The sequence below is a fragment of the Pseudorca crassidens genome, chromosome 5 (assembly GCF_039906515.1).
Source record: "Pseudorca crassidens isolate mPseCra1 chromosome 5, mPseCra1.hap1, whole genome shotgun sequence".
NCBI lineage: Eukaryota > Metazoa > Chordata > Mammalia > Artiodactyla > Delphinidae > Pseudorca > Pseudorca crassidens.
Window position 1 is genome coordinate 89,589,903 of NC_090300.1, and position 19,885 is coordinate 89,609,787.

At 37.0% G+C, this 19,885-nt stretch overlaps 1 protein-coding gene across 3 annotated transcripts in view; it reads right to left on the bottom strand.

The window, feature by feature from the left end:
* Window positions 1-862: 862 nt before the first annotated feature.
* Window positions 863-19,885, bottom strand: part of ATP6V1A (ATPase H+ transporting V1 subunit A) — a 55,669-nt gene continuing 36,646 nt past the window's right edge. For all 3 annotated transcript variants that reach the window (XM_067738869.1, XM_067738868.1, XM_067738866.1), the window contains 9 exons: window positions 16,226-16,388; window positions 15,589-15,697; window positions 11,177-11,299; window positions 10,969-11,083; window positions 10,093-10,156; window positions 8,415-8,618; window positions 6,976-7,070; window positions 4,819-4,990; window positions 863-3,061 (listed from right to left, as the gene is read on the bottom strand). In XM_067738869.1, the coding sequence (XP_067594970.1) occupies window positions 2,969-3,061; window positions 4,819-4,990; window positions 6,976-7,070; window positions 8,415-8,618; window positions 10,093-10,156; window positions 10,969-11,083; window positions 11,177-11,299; window positions 15,589-15,697; window positions 16,226-16,388 (1,138 nt within the window). In that variant the 3' untranslated portion in view covers window positions 863-2,968. The remainder of the gene's footprint in view (window positions 3,062-4,818; window positions 4,991-6,975; window positions 7,071-8,414; window positions 8,619-10,092; window positions 10,157-10,968; window positions 11,084-11,176; window positions 11,300-15,588; window positions 15,698-16,225; window positions 16,389-19,885) is intronic.

Genomic DNA, 19,885 nt, shown 5'->3' on the forward strand with positions numbered 1-19,885 from the left:
GTTGTTCCCACAACTCCCCAGCAGGATGGTGCTCCAGAATGTTGACTTGCTTGATACGAACACGTATTGGCTTCCTTCAGTTCTGTCTTAATTCTCTATTCCCCTACTGGTGCTTTCCTAGGATCTCATCCCAAATAAACTGTCTGCACGCAAATACATGTCTCAGTGTCAACTTCTAGGGGAACTCGAACTAAAAGGGAGCCCTTAGAACAACTTCAGAGGCATTTTATCATACCTCACCTGGGAAAATTGGTTCCCTTCTTCATACTCTTATATTGTGGCAATACATTAAAACTAATAACCTGAAAATATTGGATTATTACCAAAAAACAAAAATCACCCATTCTATAATGAATAAGCTTTCTCATGAATTTTTAAGTATTTCTCTACATAAAGTTGGTAGAGTTTTTCATTTCACACTGCTTCTTACTCCTTTAGAAATTGTTAAAAATACACTTAAGGAAATAAAAACCATGTTGCTACATTGGATCTTAAATAATTTGGCTTGCAGAATTACGAATTACAAAGCTTTCGTTCATTTGCCAAAAGTAGAGATGAGTACACTGATTTCCTTTCATTTATAAGTCTACTTTTAGAAACCATTCATTTTTTCAATTTAAAGTAATATTCAGAATGCTATGGGATTCCATGTACTATATTTCCAAATCACAGTGGTACATGATTATAGGACTTTTTGCAGTCTTATAGTGAGGGCGCCAACTCAATTTCATGATCTTAAGTAACAATCTATAAAGAGGGAAATGAAAAACTTTGAAGTTCATACTGAAAACAAGCCGGAATACAATAAGGTGGCACGTTTTTTTAGCAGATCTTGCCACACCCACAAAAAAAAGGAAAAATGTTAATTTAAATCCACTTTTTATTCTTTCATAGATTTTAACAATTATACACAACTTTTAACATAAAGATAGTGAAACCTCAAGGATAAGAAGGCAATACATATGACCTCTTCTATTTGTTCGTCAGGATGGAAGGAAGTTTCCAAAGGGTACAATGTGTGAGATTTAACACTGGAAAAATACATATGAAACTTGTTAACTGGCTCCACTTAGGATCAGGCACAGTACAATATAGAACTGCATCATCTTTTTAAAAGACTGTTGTTAACTTTAACACATTCTTACTAAAGAAATATGATCAGTGACCAATGTGAAATTCTACAACATATGGGTGAAGGGACACTTACAGTGAGGCTCTGAGCAGTTTCTCTAGCATGTTCACACCCATACATCAACATTCTTAAAAAGGAGTAAGAATGTACATTGCAAATTCAGAAAAACACAAAAGAAACTTGGTCAAACTTTCTTCGTCATATCATTCATTACTAACACAATCCTAGTTTGCTGGTAGGTTTAAGGTAGGAATTGAAAGTTTTTGAAATTCTTTTAATTTCCACTGGTCTTAGGGCCTCTGGGTAGGAGGCCACATTGGAAAGCAAACTGATTCAGCAGCACCATTACATCCACGTCTCAACAAATCACTGCACAATTTTTATCTTCCAATATTCTGAAAGGTTAAAAAAAGATACATGGCAGAATACTTATCCTGAACAGCAGGCCACTGTAAGAACATGTAATCTGCAAGGATTTAAACAAACATAGCTGAATTCTCTAACTGCATCTTTCCTTAACAGACCAAAAGAAATACATTACCTAATGTGCCTTATCATACAAACACAGAAACTTTTATTTTAAAACATATACTTAAAAGATAGGAAGAAATGATCTTTTTTTCACATGACCCAGATTCTGTTATCAGCAGATATAAGAATTAACTTCATCCCTATGAAACAGAATGGAAACTGTTATGCTGCTACAGCTACAGGTATTCTGAGAAATCTTTTGAGCCAGTGAATCAAAAACCATGTGAAAGAATAATATTTTTTACAATCAGGAAGCTGGTTGTTCAAAAATTCAATTAGCAAACAAACAAACATGTGACACATGTCATTATCTTGTAAAAACATAGTGCCACTCTGGCCCCAAGAATCACTAAAGCCCAGCTGGTCCTTAAAGGTGCAAACAGCCTTTAACCACTACTAAATATCTTCTCTGTGGCATTTTACTGCCTATCACATTGCCACATGATTCTTAGAAGCTTAGGGTTCTACGATGTTTGAGGAAAAAAAAGAGGGTGTGATGTGGATCAAGTTCTCGGTGATTGTTTTAAACATAATTTTAAAAAGAATTTCCTAGTAATGTAGTATAATAGTCCTTGATACCGAATTTTTCCTAGTGAAGTAAAATAGGCTTTAACAAGATGATGTTAATCTAAGTTTGATCACCTGGCTTCTTTTTCACTTTTTTAGAGGTCACTGATTCATCTATTGTGCTGAGTCCCACAAATGCCTGCTTTAAAAACAGTACAGTTCTCAACAGTTTCCCACAAATATTCTTGATTTATACTGGGGGAAGCAACACATAATAGAAACATTAATTATTCACGTTTTAAAAAAGTAAGTATTTCCTACAAAGCAGGTTACTTAGCAAAATGCTAAGCTGCAAATAACTTTACCAGACAGATGTTGAGTCATTTCACAATGAACCTGACAAATGTAGAGAAGTCTGGCCTTCCATTCCAAAGCCATTGCAAAGAGAGTACACGCGGTAGTCCTGTTTACAATTTAATGGCGATGAGGAAAGGGCAAACCTAGGACAAGGAGAGACGTCATCCTACATACACGTTTACAGTAGTGTAGCCATTGTATATCCTATTTACTACATTCACCACTTTGGAGAAAGGATCAGGGAGGCCCTTCAAACACTGGAACAAAGGAATGTTTGTTTTATATAAGACCTACCAAATAAACAGGGAAACAAATGATAACACACATAGGCACTAGTCTCAAAGCTGCACAATAAAGAAGCAAAGGGTTTGAGATGAGAAATTTAGGAAAATATACACATATGAGAGCTTGCTGAGGAAAAGGAGGAAAGAAATCACAGTTCTAATCTTCAAGGCTACGGAATGCATTCTGCATATCTTCAAGAAGCTGTGCATAGTCGGCCTTGATCTTTGCCTCACCATCTTTCACTGGATCCTGAAAGAAGACATGACAGAATTCAATTTACCTTTGGAAAATAATTTTCAGAACACATAGTGAGTTATTTATATTTACTATATTTGAGTACTAGGTTGAGGTACACTGGTAAAACACAGGCAGGAGGCAGAATTAACCTTATTTTTCTTTTTTCCTTTAAGGGTAGAAACGTATAAAGTAGTCGTCCAACCAAACAGAAGACAAAATTTCCGTTTTGTGTCTTCCTTGCTAACTGTATTCAACAACCAATGGATTTACCCTCAACAATATGCAAAATATTAGGGAATTACGCAGCAATGTGTATTAGATGCATTCCTCTCTGTGTATATGATAGTTGGAATTTAATCAAAACAGAATTTACTATTCAAGGTCTGGTAGTATCACCTTGGGACGGGGGGAGTAAAATTTCTAAAATAACCTCAAAATGCACCCCATTTAAAATCTGTATGGAAAGCAACTTAATTGAGTAAAATGTATGAAAGAAACCTTAAAGTGTTTAAGCCCTCTGACCCAATCATTCCACTTCTGAGAACATATACTAGGAAAATACACAAAACCAACTACATGAACAAAGTTGTCCATACCAACAACTGGAAATTTCCTAAATGCCTAAGAATAGGAAAATATTATTCTCCAGCCACAAAATAGTGCTATAGAAAAATACTTAATGATATTAAAGAACAACTGAAATGTTAATTTGATACAATATACCTGTAAACAGAAAAAAGACAGCACCTTTAGTTATACTACCAGAAGTCATCACTATTATATTATTGCATATATTTTTTTATCATTTTCCTATGAATGTATAATTTTAAAAAATAAAATTTGGATCAAATTACATATGGAATTTCTTTGCAACCAACTTTTTTCACTAATTATACCATAAGCGTTTCCCTGTGTCTTTGGATATTCTTTGAAAAAAAGATGTCAATGCCTTTATAATATTTTTGCTGTAATGTACATGCCACAATGGCTCCGTTCACTTTTGGATGACATTTAAAAGTTTAATATACAATCTTTTACATACATCCATATCAAAATCTCTAATTATTTCCTTGGGCTATATGTTTTGAAATGGAAAGACAGGACTCAAAGGGTGTGAATATTTTAAAATCCTTGATACAGTGAGTGTCTATACAAATTTACTTCCAATCTATAATGCAAACACTATATACATAACATACACATTCAGAGAATCACTCTTAATTTCTCAGTAGGAGATTAGTAAATATACTTGGATGTCATGACTTAGAAATAATTAAATACAACTCAACTGATCAAGTATTTTAAAAACAATCTTACACATTTTAGTTTCTACAGATAATTTCACTTAATTATTTATTTATGTCTTGTGTACTTCCCAAAGAATGAGAGTCTACTTAAAAGTAAAAATGATGTGTAATAGGATACTTGAAGTAAGCAGCAGAAATCGTTTCAGAGGAGCATCGGGATTAGATATTAACAGGCACTTGAGGTAACGTAATTGCTGCTTAGCAATGATTTTAGCTCTAAATTGCCTGGCAGTTAAGACAAAAGGGAAAACACGTCAGCGTTTATTTTAGACGTGACATACTATAGTCTTTACCATGTGAATTCCTATTTGAACATAGCTTTGAGGTCTCTTCTGGTTTTACATAACCCGAGCATGTATGAAAATGATAAATGCCAGTTTCACACACCAGGTTTGGGACCCAAATATTTTAAAAAATCAAAAAGAAACTACTAAAAAAAGTTTATGGTAGAAACAAATATACCTTGAATTTCATGGAGGAAAGCTTATAGAGGATCTCCCCCATGTGCTCACGGATAATGGACCATGTGATTTTATTGTCACTCTGGGCAGTGGTTTCAACAGCTCTGCGGGCCATATCATAAAATGCAATCATGTTGGACAGCATCCCTACTGTCTTGTAGAATGGGCAGAACCTAGGATAAATGAAAGTCAAAATAATAAACAAAAACAAAATCCAAAGCAAGTTCATAGTTTTTACTTCATCTGTAAAATACCAGAGCATTAACTTCTTTATTTAGATATGCACACTACTTACATTTATTGCATGATACATAAGGAATGAAAAAAGAATAGTGGAAAAGATCAATAATACTTAACCAGAATTTTTGGACAGAGATGTCTCAGGAATAGGGGGTGGATGGAGAGATGGAGCTATGTATTCTTTTATTTAAAGAGTGACGTTAATTTTTGTTAACACAATCAAACAGGAAGAACAATGAAACAGTACTGCTACAATCTAATGACCTCTGAGGGTTTGTGTTTGTACAGTGCAGTTAAAGCAGTTACCCAAATGGTAAAATAACTGAGTTGTAAAGACTCCCTTGTGACAGTCCGTGAAGGTTTAATAAATAATAGGAAAGCAGGGAACTGCAATTTCCTAAAGTTAATAAGCATTTCCTTTCTCCATTAATGTGTTCACTTTCATTTACCCATATCTTTTAATAATGAAGACACAGAAGTTAATATTCAACTTGCATCCCATGCATTCTAATCAAATTTCCAACGCATTTAAACTTACTTGCATACACAATTTCATGCACACTCTCCATTACACTCTCTTCAAATAATTTTCCCTTTGTGGAGATATCTTTGTGTGGATGCTTCCCAGAGCTTCTTAAGTTCCTGATAGGTTTTTTTTGAGCCTTATTGATTATACTGTCATATTTTCTGCTTGTCTTACATTCTGGTAATCTTCCTATGTGTTCAGTTTCCACTTTAGTCTTATACAGGGCCAAATATGATTGAGGGAGAAAAACTAGCCTATGATGAAAGGGTTCAAATGATCAAAGTTTAAAAGAAATGGGAACTTTTAAATAAGCCATGGAAGTAGCAGAGACAATAATGAAAAACAAGCACTGGGCAGGAGTAGCAGGGACTGGTGAGATGTCCGACAGGGACTTCAGTAGAAAGAAAAAGAATAGGACTCTTGGGCTTCCCTGGTGGTGCAGTGGTTAAGAATCCACCTGCCAATGCAGGGGACATGAGTTCGAGTCCTCGTCCAGGAAAACCCCACATGCCGCGGAGCAACTAAGCCCGTGCACCGCAACTACTGAGCCTGCACTCTAGAGCCCACGAGCCACAACTACTGAGCCCACGTGCCACAATGGTGAAGTCCGCATGCCTAGAGCCTGTGCTCTGCAATAAGAGAAGCCACCAAAATGAGAAGCCCGTGCTCTGCAACAAAGAGTAGCCCCCGCTCTCTGCAACTAGAGGAAGACTGCGCGCAGCAACGACGACCCAACGCAGCCATAAATAAATAAATAAATATACAAAGAATAGAACTCTTGGGAAATGAGGCATGAAAGTATATTATTTAGGAAAAGAGTAGAAGAGGCACAGGCTGTGGTAACAGGTAGTGAGAAAAGCTTCTGAAAGAGGCAATGATCCCCAGGCTCCGTACACTAAGCCACAATTTAATCTAATTAGAGATGGCTGGATAATGAGTGAAAACACTGTCATAACTGGAAAAATGAGCCAACTCAAGATAAGGGAACATACTGGATCACTAGATGTCTGCTATGAAAATATAAAATAAACCTATACACTGAGTCAGAGTGTGTCTGTATGAGAAAAAAAAGGCAGGGATGGTTTTGTTTTGTTTTTTGGTTTTTTTTTTGCGGTATGCGGGCCTCTCACTGTTGTGGCCTCTCCCGTTGCGGAGCACAGGCTCCGGACGTGCAGGCTCAGCAGCCATGGCTCACGGGCCCAGCCGCTCCGCGGCATGTGGGATCTTCCAAGACTGGGGCATGAACCTGTGTCCCCTGCATCAGCAGGCGGACTCTCAACCACTGTGCCACCAGGGAAGCCCCGAGGGGAGGGTTTTAATGTGTAGGCAGCTCCTTCTTCAAAACTTGATAGAATATCCTCAAATTAAAAAAAGAAAATCAGGCTAGATTACCTGTCATAAGGAGTATATCCATTTTGTTGAAGGAAATCATCTTTGATAAGTTTTGCTACCTCCAGAGTGATTTTATCTGTTTCTGCTAGTGAAGCCTAGAAGAGGAAAAAATACATTTTTAGAAATTTACTGCCACAACGTGGGACCAATAGTTCTAACCAGTTAGCATGCAGAAACCAATCAACACACGATCACCTATCATTAATAAATTCACTTCAGGGGCTTCCCTGGTGGCGCAGTGGTTGAGAGTCTGCCTGCCGATGCAGGGGACACGGGTTCGTGCCTTGGTCCGGGAAGATCCCACATGCCGCGGAGCGGCTGGGCCCGTGAGCCATGGCCGCTGAGCCTGCGCGTCCGGAGCCTGTGCTCCGCAACAGGAGAGGCCACAACAGTGAGAGGCCCGCGTACCGCAGAAAAAATAAAAATTAAAAAAAAATTTTTAAAAATAATAAATTCACTTCATAACTGCTTCCTGATTGATGTTCTTTTTTGGATTTTGTTGTGAAAACATATAACATAAATTTACCATCGTAACCATTTTTAAGTGTAGTTCAGTAGGTTAAGTATGTTCACATTGTTGTGAAACAGATTTCCATAACTTTTCATCTTTCAAATTTGAAACTCTATACCTATTAAACAACAACTCCCCTTCTGCCCTCCCGGTCCCAGTTAACCACTACTCTACTTTCTACTTCTATGAATTTGACTACTTCAGATACGTTACATATAAGTATTTGTCTTTTTGTGACTCGTTTATTTCACCTAACATAATGTCCCCTCAAGGTTCATCCATGTTGCAACATGTGTTTGAATTTCCCTTCCTTCTCAAGGCTGAAATGGAATATTAATTCCATTGTGTGTGCATGTGTGTGCGTGTGCGCACGTGAGTGTGTTGCAAAGGACATCTGGGTTGCTCCCACCTTTTAGTGCTTAGATGTTTCTATGAACGTGGGTACACAAATAGGCTGATTTTTTTTGAAACACCACATAGAGAGAGAAATGCCCAGCCAACCCTTAGCTATTCCAGTCATCCTAGCCCAGGCACCAGACATGTGAGGGAAGAAACTTTCAAATGACTATGGTCTCAGCCACCATATGACTGCAAAAACTGTATGAGGGGACCCAAGCAAGACTTCCCATCTGAGTCCACTAAACCCAAAAACCATGAGCAAAAAAACACTACTTAAGCCACTATATGTCGGAGTGGTTTGTTATTCAATAATAATCTAAACACCAATCATCTTTCTACTTTCCATAACACAAGCAGGTCCCTCAAATATCTTCTGGATAAAGGAATAATCTAAAATCCTATTAGTTTAAAAAATATTTAATAAATACTAATTCTCCCAGCAAGAATCCGCATATCCAAGGTTCTGTTTGTCCTTAAAAAGCTTCACTGCAACTCACAGACCTGTCTTCCACAAGATTTTACAACCTACCTTTCCCACAAGCTGTACAATTTCTGCCAAGTCTTCTTCTTCCTGCAGAATCTCCTTAGCTTTGGTCCTCAGAGGAACAAACTCTGTGAAGTGTTTGTCATAGTACTCATCCAAGGCACGCATGTACTTGCTGTAGCTGATCAGCCAGTTGACAGACGGGAAATGCTTCCGTTGAGCTAGTTTCTTATCTAAGCCCCAGAATACCTGATTTAAAGACAAAATCAAAAACAAAACATAAAAATTTTTCTTAAATACAATTTTTTTGAAGTATTGAAATGTATTTATTTGTTTGTCCTAAATATGCAATTCTATACTTTTCTGGTCAAATTATTTATCTTTTTAGTATATAACAAGTATACATGAAATAGAATAAAACTGCAAATAGGAAAATGTATTTCTTTTAGTTTCAGTATGGGTAATATCTACAAATCAAAATTTCCTTAATAGTATGTCAAATCTGATAGCAAAAACACTGACTCCTTTGAAGATTATGACAGTGCAATATAAACAGATGAACCAGAAAATGCTTATTAAGATAGATACTTCACTTTAATGAAAACCTCTAAATGTTCTGAATAAATTCAGTTCCCTATCATTAAGGGCCAATCCTAAAAGATGTGACCGTCATTTTTCTGAGGCCAAACATTCATATGTATTTTATGCGTTCCTAACTTTGCTCCCCATTTCCCTGCAATTAAAAATTCAAAATTTCAGCAAAGGTTAAACATCTTGAAAGTTGTAAATTTAGCCTCTACCACTTCCTTTTATCTGAAACTGACAGAAATATAGGCAAATATTCTATTTTTCCCATATGAATAATACATATGCTTATAAATGTATCAACATTAAAAAAATAATAGCTCTGATTTATATACATCTTTCATTTAGGCTTACTTTTAAAAATTTTTTATTTATTTATTTTTTATACAGCAGGTTCTTATTGGTTATCTATTTTATACATATTAGTGTATACATGTCAATCCCAATTTTCCAGTACATCCCCGCACCCCCCCCCCCAGGCTTACTTTTAATGGCCAAGTTGGCTGGCTATCCACTAGAATTCATGCCCTTGTCACCGGGAAGCTGCCTAGGCAGAAACTACACTTTCCAAGTTTTGCTTTCATCTGGGTGTGGCTAACAGAATGAGTGGAGTGACCAGGCCTGAGCCCAAAGTAGGTGTGCCTTCTACACAGTCCGCCTGTACCAGCCAGATGCAGACAACTACCAGGCTAGGTGGAGCCCAAGGTAGAAGAAGCGCTCGTTCTGGATTACTGTGGAATGGAAAAGAGCTGCCCTCTAATAGGGTTACCTGCCTTGGACCATACCACGAGGAGAAACTTCTGTGGGGTTTTTGCCATTATATCTTTTTTGGGCCCATTTGTTTCTACTCCTAGGGTTACTCTAACTCAAAGTGTAGTATTACTCTAACACGAATAAAACTTTGCTACCCGGATGTATTTTCCACTTACAGAATATTAAATCTATTATAAACTCTAGATAAAGAGCTAAGAAAGGACAGCACTGAAGACTTTCAGTAGTAAGAATGTTGCTAAAACAGACTTTACCGCTGCCTACTCTTCAGTGACCAAATGAAATACTTCACAGTGATGTGGATAACATGAGGACAGCCTGGGGTGGGGTGGAGCTCAGAAGCTGACTACACTAGGGAAAGATATACCTGAACAATACCAAGAGTAGCAGATGTAACTGGATCAGAAAAATCACCACCAGGTGGAGAAACTCTAAATTTAAAAGAAGAAAAAGTCATTAGAAATGCTTATGGAAAATAACTTGTATATAAAAGCAATTTTTTGCAAGTCAATTTTAATGTAAATAACTTTAGAAATATGACCTTCGGAAAGAAAATCTTATACAAAAATCTTAAATAAAAACCAGTACTAAGTTGAAAATTAAGAATGACAACTATTAAACATCTTCTAGTTTGAGAAATGAGACAGATTTAATTATAATCTGTTTCACTATTCTGATCAAACAGATGAAACAGGAAGGAAGGAAAAGGTCTGAGAACAAAGTATGGCTTTATGTGGGGATCGTGAATCTTCACATTGTTTTTATCGTGATACAGTCTTACCTTAACATGTCTATAATTTTCTAAATTATTTCTATGATATTGTGACTTGAATGTAATAAATCAGTCAAGTCAAATCTATAGAACCAGAACATGTAGAGATGACCTAAACATGTGCATTTTAAAGAGCTTCTTGGATGACTCAAGTGCAACCTTGGTTAAGAATCACTGCTCTCGGGCTTCCCTGGTGGCACAGTGGTTGGGAGTCCGCCTGCTGATGCAAGGGGTGTGGGTTCGTGCCCCGGTCCGGGAGGATCCCACATGCCACAGAGCGGCTGGGCCCGTGAGCCATGGCCGCTGAGCCTGCGTGTCCGGAGCCTGTGCTCCGCAACGGGAGAGGCCACAACAGTGAGAGGTCCGCGTACCGCAAAAAAAAAAAAAATCACTGCTCTCAGGGGGGCTAAATATTGTCTCTTTAAAATAAATAAACTTTTTTCTTATGAAAAGTACAGTTTTGATACTTACGCTCCTACAATGCTGACACTCCCTTCTCTCTCAGGATTTCCAAGACATTTCACTCTGCCAGCTCGCTCATAGAATGAGGCCAGACGGGCACCGAGATATGCAGGATATCCACTATCTGAAAAATGAAAAGAAATTTTAAGGAGAGGTTATAAACCAATCCCCAAATCCTAACCGTCTTGCTTATGTAATAAGCAATACAAAGACTTACCTGCAGGCATTTCAGCTAAGCGACCAGAGATTTCTCTAAGAGCCTCAGCCCATCTGGAGGTAGAGTCAGCCATCATACTGACGTGATAGCCCATGTCACGGAAATATTCTGACAGTGTAATTCCTAAATTGGGAAGAATATTACAAGTTATAATCCTATAATGTATAATCCTGACTTTTTCACCCTTAAGAAAAATTTAAAGCAATAAGTTCCTAAGACTGCTAGCTGTTCACCATAATCTGTGCTGCTTCTTTTGGGCACACAGCTGAATTATATTGTCTAGCCTCCTCTGCATTTAGATGTGGCAAGTAACTGACCCCTATCTAATGGAATGTAAGAGTCATGTGTTCCACCACCAGGCAAGCCACACATCCTTCCATGCTACTTCTTCCTTCTGGCTTACTGAGAGGGCGAGAACTCCCAGGACCCATGGAAGATATGTGTCGAAATGAAAGAGCTCTTTTCAGCCTGCGTCCCAGCCCAAAAATGACAGAATAATGAAGATTGCCTGGATCATCTGAAATAAATGTCTATTATATTGAGCAATTATATGTTCGGGTTTATCATAGCCTAGTATACATTTTTAAAAGTAGGAAAAGACTTGCCTCCCATTCATTGTTGAGATAATTAGACATAGGCATCAAAAAATCCTCAACTAATTAGCTTGTTTGATTATTTTTCAAAAGTAACAAATGTTATTAACGTGAGTAATAATCTTAATTATCCAGATCATTCTGCTATGCAGATTGGGTCCTCTCCTGTAAAATCACATACAGTAAACCACTTAGAAGAAGCTAATACACAGAAAGAAGTCCTGGGTTCTACTTCCTATTCTGTCATTAATCTTAGCAAAATAACTTCATTTCCCAGTGTGGTTTCCTAATCTGTGAAAATGGAATAGCTCTCACCCTATCTATCTACACATATCAGATGAAAAGATTTCTATAAATGCCCTCTGCAAAGTACAACGTACTATACAACTCTAAGATATTAGAAATGTACATTTGTTGCTACATCATAAGCAACAGTAGATTCCAGCAAATCTACTGCCCTAATTCCCTTATTTTACCAGTAAAGAAACAGATGCTTATATAAGTAAAACAAAATAGTTGCTGGAAAACTCAGAACTTTACTATTTATCACATCCTTCAGAATAAAAAATACTGACTTAGGCTTCCAAAATATGATCCAAGGAACAAAGTCTTTAAGAAATCCACTTATCATTATTAAGGCTTAAAAAACACAGTAATTATCACATATTTCAATCTGATGGTAGAATCAGATCCTCTCTTATACAAATACGCTATGTCTCTGTGATAACATTCACTAATGCCTGTGTGTATATATTTATTAAAAAGACTTGATAGAAGAGACAGATACACATGACTAAACCTCAAAGAAGTCTCATAGACCACTTTCATAGACCTAAAGATATCAGTGCCTACAAGAAAAAAAAAAAAAAACTCTCAGACAAAATCAAAAGATAAGCAAACTAGGACAATATCTGCAACTCATAACAGATGAAAGACTGATTTCAAAGAACTTTACCAATCCATATGATAAACAACTACTACCAATACAAAAATGGACAGAAGGCAGTTTTCAAATGGTGAATACACACAGAAAAGATGCTAGCTCACTGTAAGAAATACAGACCGAATAGGCATCTAATAAAGCAGGGACGGTAAAATGCTAATTATCAGATCTAGGTGTGGGGTACATGGGTATTCACTGTAATATTCTTTCAACTTTTCTGTATGATAATGATCATAAGAAAGTGTTGAAGAAATTAGCATTGGTGAGTATGTGAAGAAGCAGAATTCTTGTCCACTGTTATTCCTTTTCAAGAGCTATTAGAAACTAAAATCTATATTAACAGTTGTATTCTTAGCAATTTTACTTCTAAGAACTTACCTGACAAAAATACAAAGAAACGTGCATAAAACATACAAAGCCACAGTGTAAAAAACATGCTTAAGAATGTTTTATGGTGTGAAGTTTGTGGGAGCAAAAAAATTATCAATAATCCAAATGCCCCCAAAAGGATGCTGGTTAAATAAATTACGATATATCCATACAAAGGGATACTGTGCAGCCATTTAAAAGAAGTAGGTAGACTTCTTGTCCTAAAATAGTAGATGAGTATGTCACTTTCTCCTTCTCATAAGAGTAACCACCAAACAAGGAGAACAAGAAATACAGAAACACAAACTCCATAGTCAAAAACTAGGGGCCATGTTTAGCTTCACAACAAAATAATGAGGAAAGCCAACTAAATGAGATAAAAAACAAACAAGGGGGTGGAAACACACCAAGAATTCACCTGAGGTTGCACATCTCAGATTAAGCTTTTGTAAACCAGAAGGTACATCCTGAGGGGCAAAACCAAGAATCCGTTGTCTGGAACACAGTAAAAGGGGTACAGGGCTAGTGGCAGGGGTTCCTTGGACCTAGTTTGGCATCAAGGAGAAGTAGAGAGATGGGGACCCAAAAAAAAGGAAGGCACTCCTTTTCAGTAAGTAAAAAGTGAATAAGGCAGGGTAGAAGAGAAAGAATTCATTGTAAGCGGCCTTGTACCTGCGGATTTTTTGCTGGCAGGAAAGAAAAAGTAAAATAACTTACACAACTCTATGCTATAACAAACTTCACAGATTACCAGGAAGAATTCCTGCTACCCTGGACCATAGTAACAACCATTCCCTCCCATCTCCTGCAAAGATGAGTAATAGTAATAATAAACCTCAGCACAGGAACAAAAATAAAAGAAAAAAAGAGACAGAAGAGCAGAGTACAACAATGAACCTGCCAAGAAACAAATGAAAACTGTGACCACAATTAATTACTAAAAGAAAATCTTAATATTGCATCCTACCACAAAATAAAAATCTCAAGGAGTATACAGTAAGATCACAAAAGATGTTTCATGAGCCAGCAGAACTCAGCAAAGAGCTAGAAGAACATAAAGGCTTCACTGGAAGCAATACAAAGAATACACGTTGATTACCCTGTTAAAAAATGGATAAAAGGCTAAATAAAAAGAATTAGAGAGGAAATGATGCATATGGAAACAGCTAAAGGAGACGCTATATGTTTAGCTTCAAGAAGATAACCATAATGGAAGAGAAAAAGTTTCAGAAACTATTCTCAAAAATTTTCCAAAATAAAAGACATATTCATAGATTGAAAAGGTATACTATGTCTCAGGAAAAAATTATCAGAACTATCAATACTGGGATATATCCTAATAAAGTTATAAGACTTCAAGGTTAGGACTTCCCTGGTGGCGCCGAGGTTAAGAATCCGCCTGCCAATGCAGGGGACACTGCTTTGAGCCCTGGTCCGGGAAGATCCCACATGCCGCGGAGCAACTAAGCACGTGTGCCAGAACTACTGAACCTGAGCTCTAGAGCCCGCGAGCCACAACTACTGAACCCGTGTGCCACAAGTTCTGAAGCCTGCGCACCTAGAGTCCGAGCTCCGAAACAAGAGAAGACACTGCAATGAGAAGCCCGTGCAACGCAATGAAGAGTAGCCCCCACTTGTGGCAACTAGAGAAAGCCCGTGCGCAGCAACGAAGACCCAACAATGAAGGTCTGACGCAGCCAAAAAATAAGTAAAAAAAAAAAAAAAGACTTCAAAGTTAAAGAGACATTCCTTTGGGTAAAAAGAAAAATCACCTATAAAAGGAAAAAAAGTAGGCCAGCGTCAGATCTCTCCCCAGCACTTAATGCTGAAATAAGAGTTCTCTAGGCAAGAAATACTGATCAAAAAATTTTATACTCTGCCAAACTGTTAAAATTTAAAGGCAGCTGAAAAAACCCAGACTTAACAAAGAAACAAGAATTCAAATTTTGTCCAACCATGAAACAAATGGAAAAACTGTAGTCAAGGGACTGCCAGTGGGCATGACTCCATTTCACTAGGTCTAAGGCTAATACAAATACTGGATTTATGGTTATAGAACAGAATACGAACATTATAAATCCTGAAAATGTAGAAATCAAAGCACCAAAAGCTGGATGGAAGTGGGAGCAAAGATGGAAGATAATACATAAACATACTGATATTCAAAGTATTACAGTTCAAAGCTGATAATTCAAGTTATAGAGATACAGATATATTCAGAGATAGAGCAATGGTAAAACAGGTAATGAAAAAAGGAAAACCAGTAGTAGAAGATACATCATTTTAAAGTCATCAAAAAGATTGTGGCAGCTCTATTAATGTCTTAAATTGACATATTCTCAAGATATAATAATATGTGAAATATTAAAAAAAATATTCTAGGAACATGGTTGTGTGTATGTACTTTAGAATGAAAGAAAAGTTCTTTGGCAAAGAAAAAGTTTGGTGCTAGATTTAAACTTAAGAACAGATATGTTAATCGCTTTTATTCCAATTCATATACTCACCAGTATAAATAGAGGCTTCTCTAGCAGCAACAGGCATATTAGAGGTATTGGCTACTAACGCTGTCCTCTTCATAATTGACTCTACCTTACCATCAACCTCCATCGTGAGCTAGAGGCAAACAATCTATTAGTGATCCCTAGAACATTTCAGTCCCCTTTTCACAACTTGTTTATATTTAATCTCTCTTATAATCTGTATTCCCAAAGCCATATTCCCATCACTCCAACCTCTTCCCTCTATCCCACTGTGTGGTAAAGAAAACAGCCAGTATTTCCATTTCATAAATGAAGCCCATTATTTTATGGAAAAAGGAATATTACTACAGTAACCTAGTAGATCATATAAAGGCTATGTAAAGTTCACACCTATAAATATTTTGCCTATTGTATCTTTCTCCCAATAACTGAAAACCACCAGACCACAAAAAGAAACTTTCAAGTGTTTCACTGAAAAATTCAAATTCGTCTCCTTGAGTATACAAACTGAATCACAGATATAATTAGAAAAATTCCTTAAAAGATCCTTGACAAATGAGAGCATTGCTCCAGATTCAACACAAAGCTTTATTAATTGCTAATTAAAGTTGATTAGTGGTATTTTCTCTAGATTAGTATTGGAAGCGTTATAAATACAGACCTCTGGGAAGTCCCGGAGGACTTCAGACATCTCATTTCCTCTCTCACCACATCCTACGTAGATGATCACATCACTGTTGGAATACTTGGATAGAGACTGCGATATCACCGTCTTTCCACAGCCAAAAGCCCCAGGGATTGCAGTAGTTCCTCCCTGTACACATCTATACAAATAAAACAAGCATGGATTACTTTACTCGCTAATACATACCAATAAATAAAGTAGGTAAGTGACACAGAAATACAAGGATCACAATATTTAGTTAAATTTAGTTAAAGAACTAAAGCACTTTATAATACTGTCATCTGTATCTATATATGTACTTACAAAGATAGATATACAGATAGATATATAACAATTGCTCCCCTAGTTTCCACCTATAGTAGTATATGTTGTTTATTATAAATTAATCATTTCTATCATCTTTAATAGCAAAAAGTGAAAGTATATTCCATAAGGTAACTGAGGAAGAGGAATATGAAAATAAATAAAATAGTACTAATGATATTCTGAATGCTTAAATCAATTAGTTTATGAAAGGACAATGTAAGAATTAAAGCTGAAAGAAAAATATAAACACTTTGAAAGTTGTCTTCTGAGGTAAAAAATAAGATCTAAGAAATTCCTATCTTGTTACAGAGGTTAATAAATGAAGACTTTTGTTAAGGTGTTAAGTCAACCCCCTTTTACCCATTCAATAACGATTTATGAGGTACTTCCAAGGTACTACAAACTATGCTTGGAGATGCTGGAGAGACAACAGCGGAGAAAATAGCTATGTTTCTGTATTCAAAGAGCTCACATTCCAGTGGAGTCAACTAGAGAGTCAGCTTGTGATTACAGCACCATTTAGCAACCACTTTCAAACTTTCCCTAAAAAGTGTCAGTGGAGAGTGAAATACCGTTAAGGGCAGAAGGAAGTTAAGAGCAGAGGGAAGTGAATGTCACAGGTGTGTTTGTGTGTGCGGGTGAATGTGTGTGTCAGGCAGGAGTGTCTGGGCAGGAGAAATGAGACATAATGCTAAGGGAAATTCCTTGGTAATAGTGTGTTTTATCATAAAATTCACACAAACACTGCATTGTTAATAATAATAACAGACTTTTCTCATATGAAACTAATACGCATTAAAATGTTTTCTCCTTCAAACCTTTCAGTGACTCTGATACACTAAGAAGGCATGTCCATTCAGCCTATGGCTTTGTATACGTCTTTCAAATCACCTTTAAGCCAGGGTGGGGAGGCAAGGCTGGGTGTGCCCCACTTTAGAAGTTCAACAATCCAATGTGAAAAGTGCTATCATAGAGACCATCCAAGGTTTGTGGGAGTACACAGGAAGGAGTACAAAGTCTGACACTGGATGGGAGTGGGATTAGGAAATTCTTTCCGAAAGAAGCTAAGACCTGAAAGAAAATAGAAATTAGCCAGATACAGGGAAATAACATTCCACATAGAGGGAACAGAATGCCCAAAGGTCCAGGGGCAAGAGGGAGCATTGCTTGAAGAATTAAAAGTCCTTCGTTAAGTCTGGAAGATGGTGTATAAGGAAGCAGTTGGGCAGGCAAGTGGCTGAGACAATACTGGAAGGTAAGCAACAGCCAGATCATGGGTGGCTTTGTAAGGAGTTAAGGAGTGTGTGTTTGTCTTGAGAGCAATAAAGAGCTCTGAAGGGTTTCAAGCAATATTGTGCAGGATCACATATGCGTTTTAGTTGGATCACTATGTAATATGGACAACCACTTGGAAAGAAGGCAAAACTGAAGATGGGAAGTCTGATTAAATGAGTTTATTACAGGAATTAGGGTAAGATCCTTAATTATAGTCATGGAGTAGAGATGACAGATGCAGATAAAAAATATTTAGGGAATAGAATAACAGCATTAGTTCACTAATTAGATGTGGGAGGGTAAAAATGATACTTGAGAGAAGTCACAGATTTTAGATTAGGCATTCACTGGATGTATGATAATGACATTGGTTGAGAGAGGCAGCAAAGTTTCAAGGAAAGGAGTGGTGATTAAGATGATGATTTTAGTTTTAAACATACTGACTTTGAGGCACCTATAAGATATTCAAAAGGAGAGGTATAATCAGAAGTGGATGTATGAGTCTGGAACTCAGAAGAGATCTGGGATGGAGATACAGGTTTAGAAATCATCATATATAGATGAACATTTAAGTCTCGAGAGAGAATGAAGTCATCCACAGAGGGTAAGACGTATAATGAGGAAAGAAAAGGGAAAACCTCTAAGAAATATCAAAATTAAGGGAGAAGGAACCTGCAACGGAGAATAAGCAATAGCTTCTTGTAGACAGAAGCTAACTGGAAAAGCAAAGAAAGAGGGTGTTTCAAAGAGGAAGGAGTAGAAAGCAATATCCAATATCCAAAGTTGTAGGAATTAGGAAAACACTAAAACGTACTTATTGAATTGGGAGTGACTGATGATGTTAGTGAGAGTAGTTTCGGTTGAGGGGTGGCACCACGGGCAGATCAGTACAGTGAATTAGAGTGGGAAAAGTGGAGACAACTAATTTACTTTTTTTAAGAGGTTTGGCTGTGAAGATAGGGAGAAACGTAGTGGAAGGTAGAAAGGGTCGAAGGTAGATTTCTTCTCATTAGATGGGAGATAAAGAGAATATCACTTAATGGGAGGTCTTTGAGGAAACATGAGGTGGGATAAACTCCAGAAAAAGGAGAGAAGTAAGGGATGGATGGGAATGTATGTTAACTGATGGAGTTCCAAATCTGATGGCCTGTCATTTCTCTGTGAAGGATCTAGAATGATCATTTGTTGAGAATGAAGGAGAAAGAAGACTGGAGTTGAAGCTCTGAGGTAAGTGGAGAGGTTTGAAATAGTCACTGAGGAGAGCAGGAGAATGATAATTAAGGAAACGCTGAACGACTGTGCCACAGTGGTGAGATACCAACTTGGCCTTATTTATTTTTCTCAGCAGCTTGTGTGTAGATTTGGGAGAAGGAGATAGCAGGACTGATTCACAGTTGATATTTCGCCAGGTGGGCGTGGCAGAAGACAAAGGAACCAAGAAAATTTAATATACTGACAGATGTTAGTAAAAGTGATAGACTATTAAACTTAAACTGGATAGTGAAGGATATGGAAACAGGAGGTACTGACTAAATAAGAAGAGTCAAAGTACTGAAGATCTTATGAGAGAGGAATAGTGAGAACAACTCATAGAGTAGGTTTAAAGGTAAGAGGCTGAAGAGTAAGTGAGACATACATGGGTTGGTGATCAGAAGTTGAAAGAATTACTACATCACTGCTTCAGTCCTTTCTGTGAATTAAATGATGAAGTTATCTGTTAAAAATGCCTAAGATTTAAAGAGAAAGGAGGTTTTTAAGCAGGTGATGAAGAAAATGGCAAAGAGCAGACTACAAAGTAAGAAAGATTGCTGGGTAGCATAGAGAACCCAGTTGATGTTAGAAATCATCAATTTATAGTGACACCAATCTACTAATTCTAGGATAACTTAAGAAAAATAGTTATATTATTTTGGCACAGATTTCCTTCTGGAAATTTCATTTTTTCAGAAAGTTTTAGAAATAATGCTTTCCTTTTGCAACTGTGAAAAAATAAATTTTCTTCAACAGTTTGATTCTCTAAATAAGCACTGGTAAAATATATTTCTCTAGATAAAA